The following is a 19,671-nucleotide window of genomic DNA, read 5'->3' on the forward strand; positions in this document are numbered from 1 at the left end:
CTACATATTTACAGCTCTCAGCATTCAGACTAGGAGCCCCTGGATGGTGGGACATCTGGAGGCTGCCCCAGCTTTCCCTGGTAAAGGAGAGGTATGGGTAACTCCAGGGTAAGATGACAAGGTGAATCAGGGGTGGAAATCTGAATCTGACTTGCCTGTGACGTGGCCAGAGGAGGGGACAGAGGGAGCTGGCAGAGGTAGTCTTGGCACGACATTTTCTCTATAGGAAGGTGTCATGAAGGGGCTGGGCCTAATTTAGAGCTGCTCCTGCACAGCCCTTTACGACATGCCCTGTCCATGTCATGTCACAGACCCGAAAGGCACCAGTGGAGATGACAGCGCTTAAAGCCCCTCTACCACCACCAACCCTCCGCCATAGGGCTGCAGAATGGAGGAAAGATGATGTACTGGGATTCGGTTCAACTGGTAAACAGAAGCCAGTGAGGGTTCTACTCAAGTCGTGAGAGGCCTGTTCTTGTCCTTGTCTATGAATTCCCAGGGACACTTGGCTCCTTGGGGGTACTTAGAGCCACAGAAGGGGAAGGTATCTGCCTTGTAAGGCCAGGCTCAGCCCTACTCAAGCTCTGCCTCGTGGCTCCTGGTCCATTCAAGTGCACCAAAGCTTACCCCTCCCGTATTCCCTCCCTCAGGCCCTGCTCCCTGCAAACAGCTCATCAGACTAGTCGAGGGCCTCTCCCCACTGGATTTCAGGGAATCTCCGAGGGCTGAGCTCATCCTCTGCACCTTGGTCACTCACCATGCTGAGCTTCACATGGAGAACATGGCATGAATGCGCAAGAGGTTACTAGTAGCTATATCTTAGAACATGCACATTTCAGAAAATCCTAAATTCTTCCAAATGTGGGGAGATTTTAGGCACTGACTGTGACTGCTAGGCAGCTATTTGAGGAAAAGAGGCCTCTTAGGCTCCTTGAACCATGTCCTAGGCCCTCCTCTGAGGAGCTGGGCAGGGACGATCGACAGGGGCAGTGGACCCTCCGCAGGAAAACCCAGGCCCCCCACCCCCAGAGCTTCCCTGGGTGGGGGCCTGGGCACAGCTCTCCCCATGAGAGGGCAAGACCCACCTGCCCCCCAGTGGCTGCCCCATCCCCGCTCACCTGCTGTCCTTCTGCCAGCTTACCTGCCATCTCGATCCCAGTCGTATACCTCCACCTTGATGGTCCTGTAAGGCAAAGGGTCTGTGGTGGGATGGGCTTGACCCAGCACATGCATAGCCTGAGGATGGGCCCCTTCTCATGCTCCCAGGCCAAACTCCCAGCAGATTCCCAGGGCTCTCAGCAGAGAGGCTGCAGCCCGAGAGACAAAGGAACTGTCTTGAGGCCTTTAAAGGTCTTAGGGACAGATGCAGCCCCAGAGCTGTGTAGGGACTTCCCTGCATTCCAGGAAGGCTGTGGAAAAGCCAGCCTCAGACTTGAGTTCAGCCCACCTTCTCCTTGGCCACCTCAGATGGGGCATAGACCCCAGCGGGAATCCATACTGAGTTCATCAGGGGTGGGGCCATCATCGTGGGAGCGTGGAGCCCCCCAGTAAAGCTTGAGCAGGGTGGGCTCGCTGGCAGAAGTCATAAGACTGTGGACTGGGACCCTGGGGACCAGGTAGTCTGAGTGGTGAGGAGCCAGCCTTGCAGGTGGGGGATAGGCCCAGGAGCCCTGACTAGGGGACGGCCCGCTGAGCTCTTCCATGCCAGACTGGCTCCTGAGTGAGGGTGTAATTATCGTCACATTTTAGCCTGGCTGCTTTAATTAGTTTGTTTTGACTCCTGAGCATGGGGCTGGGCTTTGGGAGCCCATTTTATTTTTAGCCCATTTCCATGGCAACAGCCTAGCAGACCAGAGGCGGAGGAGGGAGGTGGAGGGCTGCAGGTTAACCCTTGGTGCCAATGGTCCTCTAGGGAGGCCCGGGGACCAGGCAGCTGCCGGGGCCCCACTGCAAGGTCAGGGTCTGGCGAGGTGGGAGAGGCGTGGGTGAGCTGGGGTCTCCAGGCTTCGGTTCTAAACAGGGCACGGAGAGGCGGCTGCCCGGGCCTGTATTCTAGGAACATCTCGGCATCTCGCCCTTGGCCGCAGCCCATCTCCTCAGGTCTGCGGGGAGTCAGCCTTAGGATTCCGGAGCCCCCAGAAGGAGGCGCTGTCTCCCTTCAGATCAGGCTCCATGGGGTTCTGGGTTGGGATGCGGATTCTCCTGCATTGGGGTAGAAACTGTTCTGGAAATGAAAGAATGCCTGGTAGGTTGTGCACCAATTGGATTTTTGTCACCAAAATGTAAAACGGGGTAAGCACAGAAGCCCACCATTCAAAGAAATCCTTTAAATTCTTATGGGAAAGAAAAAAAACAACAAACAATGATGTCTCTCTGAGGTGAATTATTGTGAAATGAAAAAAACAATCTAGTTCCCTGAAGGTGGGCTGGTGAATGGCTGGGATGGGGACTCAGATGCTGGGCCTTTAGCAGTGACACCGTGAGATGTCACTTAAGCTCTGTGAGCCACAAAGTCGTCTTAAAGTAGGAATAGTAAGGCCTTGAAGAATAGCTGTGAAGACAAGTTGGTAAAACCACCTGGCATGCAGTGGGTCTCTATTAAAATGCCTCCTTCTCTCTGCTTTATTTATTTATTTTTCTTTTTAGGGCCGTGCCTATAGCATATGGAAGATCCCGGGCCAGGGGTTGGAGCTCCAGCCACAGCAATGCCAGATCTGAGCTACATCTGCAAATTAAGCCTCTGCTTGCAGTAACACTGGATCCTCAACCCACTGAGCGAGGCCAGGGATCGAACCCACAGCCTCATGGATACTAGTTGGGTTTGCTGGGTTTTTTTCTTTTTTTGTCTTTTGTCTATTTAGGACCACACCCATGGCATATGGAGGTTCCCAGGCTAGGGGTTGAACTGGAGCTGGAGCTGCCGGCCTACACCACAGCCATAGCAACGTGGGATCCGAGCCACATCTGAGACCTATACCACAGCGCATGGCAACGCCAGATCCTTAACTCACTGAGCAAGGTCAGGGATCGAACCCGCATCCTTATGGATACTAGTTGGGTTCTTAACCCACTGAGCCACAACAGGAACTCCCTTCTCTCCACTTTAGCATCCAGGCCACACCCAGGATAGTTTTTCACATGCATTTCACTTAAATCAGGAACACCTGAGCCTGGGTACCTGGGTCCTGCAATTTTCGACTCCTGGACTGACAAGGCTAGTGACCTTGGTGGCATCCTAGCCTGGCCACCTGGCAGATCACCAGGGAGCTTTTCAGACTCACAGACCCCCAGGCCCAGTTCTTGGCAGCTCTTAGCACATCCCGGAAATGCAGTTTAAAGACTCCTCAAGTGGTTCTGCTATGGCTGTTCTAGAGGGTGACCTCCAGCCCCTTAATTTCAGGGGGGAAACTGAGCCCTAAGGGCACCCACTGACTTGCCCAGGGTCACCAAGCTGGGGACGATCTGAGCCTGGACCTTGCCCCTCCAATGGTGAAGTCTCCCAGTCCTTCCCCAGAACGCCCCAGCTCTGTGGGGGAATTTCAGGGACCCAGCAAAGACCACCAACACCAGTCCTTCAGGTGACAAGATCAGTGACAGCCACATGCTCAGAGGCTACAGGAGAACCCCATTCATAGCTATAACCTTGGATACCCAAAATCACTGGGAAGATTTTTTTTAAAATCCCACAGCCAGAGGGCTTGATTTAATTGGTCTGGATAGGACTCAGGTGCAGGTAGTTTTCAAAAGTCCCCTGCTGATTCAAATGTGCTGCCAGAGCCACAGACCTCTCTAGATGAGATTACTGGTTTTCAAACTTGGTTACACACCGGATCTTCTGGGGAGCTTTGGCAATCGTGATGCAGAGGCCTCACCCCAGAGATCCAAAATCAATTGGTCTGGGGTGCAGTCTGTGCAGGGGAATTATTAAAAGCTCCTTGGGGGATTTGAATTTGCAGCAGAGGTTGACACCCCTGAGCGTGAGACTCCTATACAAAAATCAGCCCAGCAGCAATCGCAGTTAAGGTTCCAGGGCTGGCTGCAGCCTGGGGGTCAGACTGGCTCAGAGGCTGCAACCTCTAGTCCTGGGGAAGCAGGAAGTGAGAGAAACAGTGCCCAGAGACAGGGGGAGGCAGTGGCAGAAGCCAGACACAGCTTTGACTACTCATGACAGTTCAATCACTCTCCAGTCCTGGCTAGGCAGCCCCAGGTCACCTCACATGCCACTTGTGGGCTGCAAGCCTTGGCTCCCAACCCCTTAGCACAGGCCCAGCAAAGGCTCATGTCAGATTAACTGTGACTTCTGGGGGCAGCACCCAAGAGCAGGGGCTCCTGGGTGTGGACAATGACATGGGCCTCACAAAATGAACATGTTATTAGGCATAAAAAGGCTCAGAGGAGTTTCTGTTGTGGCTCAGCAGGTTAAGAACCCAATGAGTATCCATGAGGATGTGGGTTTGATCCCTGGCTTAAGGATCTGTATTGCGCTGCAAGCTATGGTGTAGGTCGCAGACCCAGCTTGGATCCCGTGTTGCCAGCTGCCAGCAGCTGCAGCTCTGATTCAACCCCTAGCTGGGGAACTTCCATATGCCACGGGTGTAGCTCTAAAAAGAGGAAAAAAAAAAAAAAAAGGCTCAGAACACAGAGCCCCTAATCTAGGAGGCAGTGAGGCAGACAGACCTCGGGCCCTGGGACAGGCAGCCCAGGGCAGCAACCCCAGACCTTCCAGGTACAAGCTGTGTGGCTCCGGGCAACCAGCTTAACCCTCTGAGGCTGTCTGCCCCCCTGTAAAATGGGAGGATTACACCCCCTGGAGTTACTGTGTCTACGTGTTGTTCTCTTCCATTAAAACACTCCAGTCTTTTGTCCAAACTCCTGTCTCTCAAACGATTCCCCTTCACCACCAAAATGTCGGTTTCACAAGGCCAGGGATTTTTGTTTGTTTTGTACTTCTGTATCTTCAGCTTCTAGAACAGTGCCTCGCATGTATTAGACAATAGAAATATTATTATTCAACATCTGTTAGCCAACTAAGATCCCCTAAAACATTGCAAAGTGGGCCACACAGTACCAAGGCCCTTCCCTACACAAAATCCCCAAAGGAGGCCCAGAGTGAGTGGCTTTGCTCATATCACACAGCTGGTCAGTAGCGACACCAGGCCTTGGGCCCAGAAGCCAGCGTCCTCAGGGTCTCTGAATAGGAGTGCCAGAGCAGGGTGTGTGTGAGCCTCAGCAGGCCAGCAAGGACAGGGGATGCTGGCAAAGACCCTAGGCTTTCTTCCAGCACAAGAACAGCTTTATCTACAGGCTCCTCCAAGCCGAGCTGCAGCTCTGCTCCTAATGAGCCTCTGCCTCCCCAGGCGGGAGAGGGTACATTTCCCTGATGCTGCGTCCTGAGGGCTGACAAGCCCTGAGGGGTTCGTCCAAAACTAACTGTGTCAGTCCATTACTCTCAGAAGTGTGGAGTAGGTAGCAGTATGTGGAGCCTCACAGGGCCAGGCAGCGAGACTGGACGGTGGGGGGCGTCATGCACCCTGGCTGTGCCCCACACGAGGACTTTGCCTCCACTGTCTGGGTTTGGCTTGTGCAGCCTGAGACCAGACACATCTAACCGAGGCCATAGGGCTGGGCCTGGCCTCTCCTGCTGCTCAGCTGTGGCGGAGGTCAAAGAAGCATATAGTTCAACCCAGAGGCCGAAGGTGATGTGAGAGCCCCCGGGTCCTGGGAAGCCTCTCCACTCTCTAGGTGAAGACTCAATACCCTTAATACCCACCCACTCCCTTTTTTTTGCCTGTGGCATATGGAAGTTCCTGGGCCAGGGATCCAACCTGTGTCACAGCAGTAACGACACCAGATCCTTAACCCGCTGCATCACAAGAGAACTCCCTTTAATACCCTTTTAAAACTTACTCATTCACTACGAAGGGGTGAGTGAGTAGCAGCACCCCAGTCTGGTGGAATTTGGTTTAACAGGACAAACCCTCAAGGCACAGAACATTCAAGGTGACGGCAGAGGGACTTCCGGGATGCAGAAGCACTTCTTGTTATCATCCCACTTCACGCCCCTGGAAGGCGACTAGTTCTGACCCTGATGCCACTTCCTCTGACTCCAGTTCCGCTCAGCTGGGTCACTTGGGTTTGGCCTTGTGTGGACTGAAAGCACAGTCAAAGCAGAGGGACCCCAAACCAAGGGAACCCCAAAGCAGAGGATCAGCTAAGAGGTGACTTCTGGAGGACAATGCACCTTCTCCTTGCCCTGGCAGGTTATTAATCTGTGGTCCTCTGTTTCCCCATCTGTGAAATGGGCATCACTAGTACCCACCTTCTAGAGTTACTGTGAAATTTAAATTCACAAAACTAGGTACTAGTGTGGGGATGTACCTCAATGGTAGAACACATGCTTTGCATGTATGAGGTCCTGGGTTCGATTCTCAACATCTCCACTTTAGCTAAATTTTGGCACAGGAGTCCCAATGGACTAATTCATGGAGAATGGAGCCTTTTATTTATTTATTTATTTTTTTGTCTTTTTGCTATTTCTTGGGCCGCTCTCGCGGCATATGGAGGTTCCCAGGCTAGGGGTCGAATCGGAGCCATAGCCACCAGCCTACGCCAGAGCCACAGCAACGCGGGATCCGAGCCACGTCTGCGACCTACACCACAGCTCACGGCAGCGCCGGATCGTTAACCCACTGAGCAAGGGCAGGGACCAAACCCGCAACCTCATGGTTCCTAGTGGGATTCGTTAACCACTGCGCCACCGCGGGAACTCCCAGAATGGAGCCTTTTAAAGTTAGAAGTTAGATGTATCAAATTGCTCTAAGAGTCTGCTACCCAATAAAAATTATAAACCTAATGTACTGAGAACACAAGATACTGTATTTAAACTAATTAGTATACAATTTGGCCCATATCCTAAAATCACAGTAATCTTAATAAGATTAACTCGTTTCTTACCAGATCCCTGGTCTCAACCCCTGGCCCTCTTTTTTACGATAGTAGTTGACACTTCATGTGAACTCTCTCCTCTCAGCCCTCGACTGTGGCTGCCCTCCTTTTGGTCCCCTCTTAGCGTTCTGACCATCTCCTCTTCTTTCTTCTGCTCCTGACCTGTAGCAGTTCCCACAGGCCTCAGGCACCTGACCTCTGCCAACCTGGCTCCTGGGGACTCCCAGACCTCTGCTCTCCTCTCCCCTTAGTCAAATGCCAGTGTGCCTGTCCCACAGCCGCCTGCTCTAGCTCCCCGTCACTCTTCCCATTTCCATCAGTGGTACCATCTTCTCTTGTCTTCCAAGCTCCAAACCTTAACCATCTCTACATCTCTTTCACTTCCATATCCAGGCAGATGCCAAGGCCTTATTTTTTTTCTTTTTGGTCTTTTTAGGGCTGCACCTGCAGCATTTGGAAATTCCCAGGCTAGGGGTCAAATCGGAGCTACGGCTGCTGGCCTATGCCACAGGAACACCAGATCTGAGCTGCGACTGACCTACACCACAGCTCATGGCAATACCAGATCCTTAGCTCACTGAGCAAGGCCAGGATTGAACCTATATCCTCGAGGATGCTAGTCGGGTTCGTTATTGCTGAGCCACAGTGGGAACTGCCCCGGCCCCTCCATTAACATGGCCGTCAGTCAAGTCATAGTCCACTGCCTCCTGGCTATGCAGGAGGGCCCAAATAGCCCGGGCCCCCTGCAGGGAAGCCAGTCTAGGGTCAGCCTAGGAGGGGGCGAGGAGCCTGCTGGACTTTTCCCACGGCCTGCACACTCACCTCCTCCAATGGCGGAACAGTGAGACCAGGCCTCTGAGCTGGGCTGTCCTCCTCACTATCCCTGACAAGGCTGGATTCTGAGGCCCCAGGCAGAGCCCCTCCCTGGGATGCAGCGTTGTGGAGGGGATCAGCTGGACTCCCCCAAACCTCTAGGCAGGGGGGTTGGAAATCCCAGCTCTTTCCAGCTCCTTGAGACTTGAATTGCTATGTTCTCCCTCCCGCAACCTTGAACTTCCCTTCCCTTCCTCTCTACCCCAACCATTTTCCCCACATTTCTCATCCCCAGGAGCTGACGCTGTGCCCTGCCCCTGCCCCGCAACCTTCCAGCCTTCCCTGAGCCTCTTTTAGACACTACTGCTCCAGAGTTCCCACTGTGGCTCAGTGGGTTCAGAACCCAACATAGTCTCCATGAGGATTCGGATTTGATCCCTGGCCTTGCTCAGTGGGTTAAGGATCTGGCATTGCTGCAAGCTTCAACATAGGTCACAGATGTGGCTTGGATCTGGTGTAGCCATGGCTGTGGCATAGGCCTCAGCTGCAACTCCAATTTGACTCCTAGCCTGGGAACTTCCATATGCCATAGGTGTGGCCATAAAAAAAAAAAAAAAAAAAAAAAAGTCACTATTTCTCCAGGATGACTGACCTCCCACTCCTCACCACTGTAGGAGCCCCAGGACCCGACCAGACATGTAACAGGGGTTCGTTTGGCCGGAACGCCTATTTTTTGTTTCCAGTTTCATTCTGCACAACTACTTAGCTATCTAAAATACATGTGTGTACATCAGAGCTCCCTGTGGTCAGGCTATAAGGCCCCTGAAGATGGAAATGAATTCCTTTTGAATGCCACACAGCTGGAGGCACAGTGTCGAGCACACAGTAGGTGCTCAAGAATGTCCTGTGGGGCACATTGAGGCTTTTCTGTCTCAGCCAAAAGACAGGAAAAGAAGCCACTTTATCTCCTGGATCAGCAGCCTAATGGGGAGGGGGACAGGGGTGCCTGGAGGCCACCGTCTGCTCGCTCATTCACACATCCCCTCCCTCCACCACACAGACCCAATCAGTAGCCACTGTGAACAGAGTCCAGGGAGCCTGTGCCGATGCCACCAGCCAGGATGCCCTGAGGTATGTGTCCTGACACGTGAGCATTCCTGTCAGAGGGGCTAGCAGAGGCCTGGGGAAGCCCCTGCCAGCTCGCCGGGCAGCTGGAGCCATCACCAGGAAGCCAGACTGGATTCCTGCAACTTAACACGGACCCACACCATGTCACAGCTCCAGCCTACGTGCCCCCCTCCCCACCCTGCACTTACCACAATTGGTAATTATATGTTTCTTGGTGTGATTATTGGATTAATGTCTGCCTCCCTGACTAACATGTAAACTCCAAGAGGCTGGGTGAAGGGTGAAGACTACGTTTGTTTCCTGCTCACTTCCCAGCACCTAGCACAGTGCCTGTCACCTGGTAGGGAGCCAGGGAACATCTGTGGATGAGATGCTGAATGGTCTTTTATTTTATTATTTAAAAAAAAAATTTTTTTTTTGGCCACGCCTGTCGCACATGGAAGTTCCCAGGCCAGGGATGGAACTCATGCCTCAGCAGTAACCCGAGCTGCTGCAGTGACAATGTGGGGTCCTCAAACCTCTGTGCTACGAGGGAACTCCCTGAGTGGTATTTTATGCTCATCAGAGCCTAATAGTGTAGGGTGTGTCATGTGAGCTTCAAAGCAGTTCTATCAAGTAGGTGGGTGTTTAAATACCCATTTTACAGATAAGGAAACTTCGGCTCAGGCAGGTCAAAGTCTGCCCAAGTTGACAGTGCTGTTCAGTCAGAGAACTACAGTTAGAAACCAGGTATCTGATATCTACACTCACCAATCTACACTCAACCCATGACGATGTATAATGAAGCTTTGTAGCATCAAAAACCTCTGCAAGCTCTTTGCATTGCACTGCTCACCCCCATTTATGGCAATCTGGCTGGCAGAGCAGATCCTGGAGTCCTGACTCGATAGAGTCCCTCAGCAACAACGGGCTGGTGGGGACCAGCCCACCTCTGCCTGCATCTAGTGCCACTGTCTGGCCCCCACCTGCCCCTCCCCTGGGAACACTGACCAGCTGCTGAGTTCCAGGCAGGGCGCCCCAGGCCCCCACCCCCTCTGGGACTTCAGGCACCTCCCAACCCCCCACCCTGGGGCAGGGCTTCCTCTAATGGGAACGTCAGACTGGGAGGAAAGAGGGGGGCGTGGGGAGGGCAGGGCTGGGAGGAGATGTCCAGGGAGGCAGATGGCCACCCGCATGCAACCCTGGGAGGCTCTGCTCGAACGGATGGGCCAGCCCTTGTCCCCGTGCCCGTGACTGTGCCTCCCACACTTATACGGGGTGGAGGGCATTTTCTTGTCTCACCGATCATAGTCCCCATTGCAGAGGGCTCTCACAGGGATGGAGAAAGTTTGCCAGACTGGGTTCAGGGTGTTCTTCATGACCTCAGTCTTGTGGCAGATGGTGAACCTGGCAAAGGAGAGAGGGAAGGCTGTCAGTCCCGACCCCAAGGGAGGCAGAAGCCAGGTCAGCAGAGGGGCTGGCTGCTTCATCTCAGCAGTTGCCAGACAGCAGAAACAATGGCTTTGTGAGGCAAAACTAGACAGCCATTTCTTTTTGTTTTGTTTTGTTTTCTCGGCTGCACCTACAGCATGTGGAAGTTCCCAGACCAGGGGTCAAACCTGCACCACAGCAGTGACCCGGGCCACCGCAGTGACAATGTCAGATCCTTAACCTGCTGCACCCCCAGGGAGCTCCTAGACATCCATTTCCTGCATTTCCAGTGAGGATTCCTGCATCAGGGGGAGTGTCAGGAGATAGGGCTCTGGACCAGGGCTCGAATCAGAGTTGCAGCTGCTGGCCTTTGCCACAGCCATTGCAACGCCAGATCCGAGCCGCAGCTCATGGCAACACCGGATCCTTAACCCACTGAGGGTGGCCGGGATTCAAACCCACATCCTCGTGGATACTAGTCAGGTTCTGAATCTACTGAGCCACAACAGGAACTCTCAGACTCTCTTCATCTGAGATCCATGGAAGGGTCTGGGGACGGGTTTTAGGGGTCTGTGAACCCTTGGAAGCGTCGGTGGAACTGGATGTCTGAGTTTTATGTGCTCACTGTTCCCCTGCCTGGAGCATCGTCTCCCAGATTGCCACATTCATGGTTCACCTCCCCGCTTCCTTCAGGCCTTTGCTCAAATGTCATGTCTTTGACGTGAGCACCTGCCCAGAGCACCATTATCTAAAATGTATAAGCCCCTGGTCCCCTGACTCTGACACCTCCTAGTCCCCTTCCATGCTGCTTTCCCCATCACATCTGTCATCATCTGATGTTTGACATGGCCTATCTTTCTCCTGACTTCTTTTACAGCCTGTCACTAAGATGTAAGCTCCGTAAGGGCAGGGGTTTGTCTTCTTTGTTCACTGGTATATCTCCAGTGCCCAGAATAGCGCCTGGCACTTAGTAAGTGTTTGAGTAATTTTTTTTTTTTTTGGAATGAACTAATGAATAAGTGTATCTCTTAGAGGAGAGTTTCTATAGCTTTCACTGGCATTTCAAGCCAGTGAAAATAAAGCCCTTGGCTTAGGTGATCTCTAAGACCCTGTCAGCTCTTTTAGTCTGAATCCAGGAGCTTGCTTTGCAAACTGAAAGTGCAGAGTTGGCTTCATCCCAGCTAAGCCCCAATCCAGCACCCCTGCCCACCCCCCATGCCATGCCTGGCTGGCCCTATTCCAGAAGCCTATCCTACTCCACGGAGGGGGGAGCCCAGGGGGAGTATAGGGCAGGGACTGTCCCTGGAGACTTTTCTGCCTTAGCCCAGCTACCTTCTGGCTTGGAAAGGCCACCCAGGAAAGCGCCCAGGCCCCACCCGAGCCCACACAGCCTGTGCCATTTCTTCTCTGGCAATTTTCAAGTCAAAATGTCATTCCTGTCACTGCGGCTCAGTGTTCCTCTTCTGTGCTCCTTCTCGCCCACCCGCTGGAGTGTGAGGTACACGTGGGAGACTTCCCCACACACCCCAGAGCTGGTGAGGAGGACAGGGATGGGGATGGGAAGAGGAGGGGCCACGGCTGCCCTTAGCTGGGGCCAGAAGGGGAGCCTGGGGTGGGTGGTGGGGTGGCAGGGGGGAGGATCAGGAGCAGCAACTGTCGGTGAGGGGAGGGAGATCCGACCGCCCAGAGGCCCTGACTTCCCATCTGGAAGCATCACACAGACCTGCCCTGGACCCTCCCAGCCTCCCCACTGCCCACTTCTTTGGAGCCACTGCCTTCTCTCATGCCTCTCCCTTGCCAGCCAAACTTCCTGACCAGGGCTTCTAAGCTATTATATTCTCATTTCTCCTCCATGTCTTTCTTCCTGAGCTCTGTGTGGTTGGCTTTCTGTTCAGACTCTTGCCTGAAACCACTTTCTTTAAGCTCCCTCTAGCCCCCAGTCACGGAACCCACAAGCCCCTCAGACTCCCTGATGCACCTGCTGTGCGAGATGAGGCCCTAGCGTGGAAATGACCTTTGCAGTCATTTCCCGGCTCAACTCCTTTCGACACACACTTGGGGCAGCGTGTGGGGGAGTATACACCAAGAAGGTTACACAGATGTGGGTTTTGGTCCCAGGACCACAGCTGGCAGCTATGCAGCCCTGGGCAAGTGACTGGGCCTCCCAAAACCGTGACTAATGCTGCCAGGCCCCCTGTTCTAATAACTGGGGTTAACTCATGTAATCTTCCCGGCTTTCCCTCGAGGGAGATGTTCTGATTATCCCCATCACACACACCAAGAAAGTGAGCCTCAGAGGTAGTGCTGCACAGTCAGGAATGACAGCCACTAGCCACCCGTGGCTATTTACATTCAAATTAACTAAGAGGAAATGAAATGAGAGATTCAGTTTCTCCCGCGCACTAGGCCCTTTCCAGGGCTCAGCAGCTGTGTGTACCTAATGGCGATCACAGGGGACAGTGAGATACAGAACCTTTCCACCTCCCAGAAAGTTCCATGGGGTTGGAGACGCCGAGTGTGACACAGCTCATAATTGTCCTGGTTCTCCATCACCACACTCCTGCTCCCAGACGGGTGATTCTGATTGAAGAGGACAAGGTCTGCGCGGTGCCAGGAGCACATGGCTGCTCTGTGGCTGTTTCCTTCCATGGCCCTCCCGGCGTGGCAGGCGTGACACTTCACTCCCCGCACCCCTCTGGATCGGTTTCTCCAGCTGCCTTCGGTGTGTACCCCCCCACCTCCCCCGACCCGAGCCCATGCTTCAAGGGAAACTTGCCCCCCAGTAAACCTCCGTGGCCTCCCTCATCTGACCAGCGCCTTTGCCACTGTCAACACTTGGGGAACCCGTGGCTCCACTGACAGGAGGGGGCTGTGACCGCAGTCCCTGCCCAGGCTCTGCTGCGCCAGGTCTTGGACTGTCCTTCGGCCCGGTCCTCCCCTCCCCGCGCCCTCCCCTGCCTACCACACCCCCCCGCCCTGCAGCACAGCTCGCTTTTGCGCAGCACCTCCCACCTGCTCACCGTGTCAGTCACGAGTCTCTCCCTCTCCCCCGCCCCCTCCTCATCCATCCTACACATCTCTCTGCTAGAATAATCACTGGCAAACACTCCGCCACACACCTATCTCCTGCTCCGCCACCAGAATCCCCGCCTCCAGCTGGCCAGCCGGCCCTCACCTCGGACACAAGCCCGGGGTGGCCCCTCTGGGGGCGGGGGGCCCGCGTGGACATTTCCGTGGGTGCCCAGAACATCACTCAGGCCTCTTCCTCCCTCCCTCGAGTGGAGTTGAAGTCAACAAGAATTATTTAAAGAAATCCTGCTAGGAGTCCTTTGGTGAGACAAAGAATCCTTTTGTTATGCAAATGATCATACCTAATTCCCTTTGTTTTGTACGTTCAGGCTTAAAAATCAGTTTTCCCCGGAACTGAAACACCCCTCCTCTCTATTTCTGCCCTGCCCCCCAACACAGACAGACAGACAGACAGACAGACAGACACACACACACACACACACACACACACACACAGGATTTCAGATTCTGGGGGACTTTGGGAGGCCTCCCAGCCCTCTGCTCAGGGCACACTTGCTTTGCACACGCTATTTCTCTAGCCTGTTATTCTTCCTGGCTCCTCCTCCCCCACCCCCCACCCCTGTGGCCCCATTTTCTTCCTCTCCTTCAAAATCTGCTTCCTAGTGCCCCTTCTCCAGCAGCGTTTCTCTAATTAACCTCCCTGGCCCCATCACTTCCTTATTCTGCAAATTCCAGCCATAAGTGGCCAAAGCCTCCCAGAGCTGTGGTGCTTAAAGAGACTATGGAGACCACCTAATCCAAACAGATTATTTTACTGATGAGAAAACAGGCCCAGAGAGGGAGCATCCTTGCCTGGGGTCACACAACAGATTGGTGGAGAGGACCTAGGTCCCCAGACCCTCAACCTAGAATCTGTGTACATGGCTGACCTACATTCGCCAAATGAGTGGTGTGTCTTTCCATCATATTGTGGGTGGCGTCCAGATTAGGGAGAGGACAGAGGGAAATGGGGCTTCAAAGATGTGAGGGGGGAGTTCCTGTTGTGGCTCAACAGTCAATGGACCCGGCTAGCATCCACGAGGGTACGGGTTCAATCCCTGGCCTCACTCAGTGGGTTAAGGATCCGGCATTGCCATGAGCTGTGGTGTAGGTCGAAGATGCAGCTCAGATCCCGAGTTGCTGTGGCTGTGGTGTGGGCCGGTGGCTAGAGCTGTAGCTCTAATTGGACCCCTAGCCTGGGAACCTTCATGTGTCGCAGGTGTAGCCCTAAAAAGACAAAAGACAAAAAAAAAAGAAAAAAAATATGTGAAGGGTTTTGAATGAAGCCTTTGGCAGAGTGTGGAGCCATTTGGGGAAAAGGTCCGAATTTGCCACACTGAGTGTGATATCGTGGGGGAATGTGTGGTCTCAGGGTGTCAGGAGGCTGTGGGTGGGTGAGGGTGAGGCTTAGAGACAGGGGTGAAGGAATGGGTTCTCAGAGGGGCTCTCGTTCCCACCTTTGCCCTGTTTTTGCCCACTCCCTCCATCTCTGACGTGCTGAGCACCCACCATTGCTAAGACCCTCAGGATGATGCTGTGGGCTCAGAAGCTGCCCCTACCCCACCCCCAGCCCCATCTGTGAGGCCAGGGTGCTACCTGGAGCCCCTGCCTTTCCCAGAGCCCCTGCCATCTCTAGAGCAGGGGCCCCAGGGCAGCCCCAGGGCAGCACCAGGAGGAGATGGCCCGGGCCACCCCGCCTGGCAAGTTGCCACCTTCCACCCCCGATCCTGTGCCCCTGCAAACTCACGTTCCGTCCTCATTGCTTCGGTAGAACACCAAGAAGGGGTCAGACTTCCCAAAGAAATCCTTCTTGTCCAGCTTGTTTGCACAGAACTGCATCGTGGCGACATCCTGGTGGGAGGGAGGGAGAACAGGGGTGTGAGGCGGCAGGAGGCTGGAGAGGGCCCCGGTCCCTGTGGGAGCACAGCTCCAGGGCCTGAGGATTCTGGGCACCAAGGCAGTTAGAAAGGGCAGCGTCTCACCCGTGCCCCACACCAGGCGCCAGGCCCTGAGCCAATACTCATTTCATCTTTCAACAACTCCCCTGCTGGCAGGTCTGGCGGAACAGCTGGGCAGCGAAGCAGGTGAGGTCTGGACCCGACCTCAGTTTGAATCCTGGCTCTACCACTCATAGCTGTGTGACTGGGCAAGGGAGGTAACTCTTAGAGCCTCAGTTTCCCCTCTATAACCTTAGCTGATCACAGTACACACCTCAGAGGACTGTGATGAGGTGGAATGAGACCACGTGTGCAGTTTGGAGCAGAGCGCAGGCCCACGTTGCACCCACGTGGTCAAAGTTCGCACACATGGTGCCACCATCATTTTACTGAGTGGTTCAGGGAGGGGAAATGACTAACCCCAGCCACTCTGAGCTTGGTCACCGAACCCCAGAGCCTGTGGGGTCCACATGGCCTACATTCCCTTACACGTCTGTGTGGCTCCTGGAGGACGTTCAAGCATAAGCATCATTTTCACAGGCACTGACTCACAAGAGGTCCAATTAATTCTGAGGCAGATGAGCTGGGTCACAAGCCCCCCATTTTATAGCTGATGGGCCCAAGGCTCAGAGTGGGGAGTGACCCCCACAAGTTCACCAAACAGAGCCCCGGGTTTCTCACAACCGCTGATCAGCTCACTGCCCAGGCTGACCACACACTCAGCCCAAGAGCCCGAGGAACCCCTGGTGAGGGCCCCGACTCTCACACGGCCCCTCCTCTCTTGCTGGCTGTGGCCAACGGAGGGATAATGCCCCCAGGTCTTCCTCCCCGCTCATCCCCCTGTGGTCTCTTCGACCTGAAAGCTCTGCTTCCTGACAAATCAACTGCCAATGGACCAGAGCCCAGGGCCCTTTCGATAGTTCCTGGAGCCTGGCCTGCCTTCCAGGGCCAGAGCCTGTCTGGGAAGTCACCCAGGTCTCCACGCTGTGCCCTTCGGGGGAAAGAGGGATGCTGGAGATCAGTGTCCCACAGCCCATGAGAATCAAAAGGGTGGCAGAGTCAAAGATGCAACGTCCCACAGATTGAAGTACATGGTCAAAGGTTGGGGCAATGGGGACAGTATACTGCTTAAGAATTTGGTCTCTGGAGCCAGGTTGCATCCCCTGTGAGCGTGTGGCCTAAAGCAAGTCACCCACCCTCTCTGTGTTCAGTTTCCTCATCTGTAAAATGAGGGTACAGGCAAGGCCTACCTCATAGACTTGTTGTGAGGATGAAATGAGTTAGTGTAAGGACAGTGCTGAGAACAGCATATGGCGCACACAGCTGTGTGTGTAAAAGCTATTATGCGGGTTCGGCTATTTCTACCCCTGCCCCCCACCCCCCACCAGAGTGTGTGGCCTCTGTCCCTGCTGGACTCCCACCTCTACCACCTCCCACGCCTTCCCTCAAGGACAACAGCAAACGCAGAGCATTCTTCCACTCGCTCGCTCATTCATTCAACAAACATTTATTAGATGCCATCTCTGTGGGCCAGTCACTTCGCTCAGTGCTTTACAGCTTTATCCTATTTAGTCCTTGGAATAATCCTTTGCTGCTTTTTATTGAGGAAGCTGGAGGTCAGAGAAGCTAGGTAACCTGCCCAAGACAACCAGCTGGTAAACAATGAGAGGAAATTCAACATGTATGAGCTCAATGAGATTTCAAAGCCATGCCTCTTCCAGCACAGACCACACTACAGTTTGAGAGGCCTGCTTCCCTCTGTCTTTATAATTATTGATTTTAGAGTCCCTGTTGTGGCTCAGCGGGTTAAGAGTCTGGCATTGCTGCAAGCTGCAGTGTAGATCACAGATGCGGCTCGGATCCGCCATTGCTGTGGCTATGGCGTGTGTGGCATGTGGCGTGTGGCTGTGACCGTGAGCCTGGGAACTTCCATATACTGCAGGTGCAGCTGTGAAAAAAAGAAAGAAAAAAAAAAAGAATCGCTGATTTCTTTGGACTTGGGGCAGGGCTGGACTCCGGTGAGCCTGGGCTGGAAAAGTCCCCTGAAGGGAGGTCCTGAGGGGCGGTGCTGGGACACAGCGACCAGCACACGGAGCCGCCCAGGTAATGATGGCTTTTTCATGTCCCTCACCATCGCTTGCCTGAGAGGAACAAGGAGGTGGGATTGGGAGCTTCCAAGGCCTAGGAGCCCCAGGAATCTGAGAACCTCTCAAGAAACCTAAGGCCTCAACCTGGAAGGGAGAATGGCTGACTTACTGAGCACTTGCTCCATGCTCAGCACTGTTAGGCTTTTCCCGTTACATACATTGTTTCACTGAATCCTCATTACAACTGTATGAAGTAACTCTTCGAGTGTCCCCATCTTATAGATGAGGAAACTGAGGCTTTTAGAGGTTTTCATATGCCCAAGATCACACAGACATGGTAACCCAGGCAGTTAGACTTCAGGGCTTTCTCTCACACCGTCCCAGAAAGATCTCTAGGGAGGGAGAACTTTATTTTTTTTTTCTTTTTAGGGCCACACCTGCAGCATATGGAAGTTCCCGGACTAGGGGTTGAATCAGAGCTGTGGCTGCCGGCCTACACCACAGGCATAGCAATGCCAGATCCGAGCCACATCTGAGAGCTACACCACAGCTCACGGCAATGCTGGATCCTTAACCCACTGAGCAAGGCCAGAGATCGAACCCACAACCTCATGAATAGTAGTTGGGCTCATTACCACTGAGCCATAGTTGGAACTCCCAGAAGGAGCACTTTAAATGCCTCTCTGGAGACTTCTATCCCAAGGTCTAGAAGAAGGCCTACAACCTGATGGGCTCCTTACAACACTGGCTATGTAACTTGTGGGACCCAGTGCAGAGGGAAAAATGGAACAATAATACCCTCTATGAGCCCCTTCAGAAGACTAAGGAAGACGGTGCATGTTGGGTACCAGTCCACAGTGCCTAGCAGAGAACAGCTAAGGAGTTCCCTGGTGGCCTAGTGGTTAAGGACTTGGTGTTGTCACCACTGTGGCTAGGGTTTGATACTTGGCCTTGGAACTTCCTCATGTGGCAAAAAAAAAGACTGGGAGTCAACACCTGCAGAGTACGACCTACTACTGGGCTGACCCATACGAAACAGCCAATGTTCGGTTAGCGTTTATCTATGATAAGTACTTTTGTTATTCCCATTTTTTCTTTTTTAGGGCTGCATATGGAAGTTTCCAGGCTAGGGTTTGAATCAGAGCTGCAGCTGCAGGCCTATGCCTTAGCCACAGTAATGCCAGATCCCAAGACATATTTGCGACCTATGCCACAGCTTGAGGCAATGCTGGATCCTTAACCACTGAGCAGGGCCAGGGATTGAAACTTTATCTTCATGGTTATCAGTTGGGTTCTTATCCCACAGAGCCACAATGGGAACTCCCTGTTATTCTCATTTTAAAGCTGAGGAAACTGAGGCACAGAGAGGTTAACTGGGAAGCCACAAAACTAGTAAGAGGAGAAGCTGGGATTGAAACAAGACTGTCTGGCTCCAAAGATTTTTTTTTTTTAATTAAAAAAAAATTTTTTTTTTCTCCTCTATTTCTTTGGGCCACTCCTGCGGCATATGGAGGTTCCCAGGCTAGGGGTCGAATCTGAGCTGTAGCCACTGGCCTACGCCAGAGCCACAGCAACGCAGGATCCGAGCCGCGTCTGCAACCTACACCACGGCTCACAGCAATGCCGGATCGTTAACCCACTGAGCAAGGGCAGGGACCGAACCTGCAACCTCATGGTTCCTAGTCGGATTCGTTAACCACTGCGCCATGACGGGAACTCCTGGCTCCAAAGATTAATAAAGAATCACACCCCTAGACCAACCAGCTACAATAACTGAGATTCCAAATGATGACCCTGAATCATCAAGATAAGTTTAATTATGTTCTGCAACCTCAGTTTGAGAAGTCAGAGAAGTGTGAAATCCATTTTAGAAAGAACTCCTCTGTGCAAACTAGTTAAATTAAAAAAAAAAAAAAAAGGCTCCAAAATTCATCTGACTGTAAAAATCCCCCAGTAAGCCACACACCATTCCCCCCATCCCCACCCCCCACCCTCCATGGCATATCTCTGTGAGGCATTGCTGGGCTTATTTACTTGTTCAACCTGATCTGTCCTCCCTTGCACCAACTAGACCTGGGCCCATTCGGCAAAAGCCCATCATGATAAACTGTATCAGGCTATTGTTGCTCCATGGGCATGAGACAGAGCTTCAGAGAGCCTTCTAGGCTGTAATCAAGACCAGCTTCCTATTGGGTGTGCAGCCCCTGGGGAGCCCTTGACTTTCTTTTGAAGGTGGCTCTGAGTTATGTCAACAGTCAAATTTTACTAAACTTTTTTTTTTT

At 53.2% G+C, this 19,671-nt stretch overlaps 1 protein-coding gene across 6 annotated transcripts in view; it reads right to left on the minus strand.

The window, feature by feature from the left end:
* Window positions 1-19,671, minus strand: part of CPNE5 (copine 5) — a 113,508-nt gene that overhangs the window by 38,878 nt on the left and 54,959 nt on the right. For 5 of the 6 annotated variants that reach the window (XR_002345691.1, XM_013977863.2, XM_013977862.2 and 2 more), the window contains 3 exons: window positions 15,113-15,216; window positions 10,168-10,272; window positions 1,142-1,183 (listed from right to left, as the gene is read on the minus strand). Coding sequence is in view for 5 of the 6 variants with exons in the window: in XM_013977863.2 (XP_013833317.1) it covers window positions 1,142-1,183; window positions 10,168-10,272; window positions 15,113-15,216 (251 nt within the window). In the remaining variant the exon portion in view is untranslated. Of the gene's footprint in view, window positions 1-1,141; window positions 1,184-1,447; window positions 2,677-10,167; window positions 10,273-15,112; window positions 15,217-19,671 lie in introns of those variants that run through there. The other variant, XM_021098648.1, reaches the window with a different exon arrangement.

The sequence above is a fragment of the Sus scrofa genome, chromosome 7, assembly GCF_000003025.6.
Source record: "Sus scrofa isolate TJ Tabasco breed Duroc chromosome 7, Sscrofa11.1, whole genome shotgun sequence".
NCBI lineage: Eukaryota > Metazoa > Chordata > Mammalia > Artiodactyla > Suidae > Sus > Sus scrofa.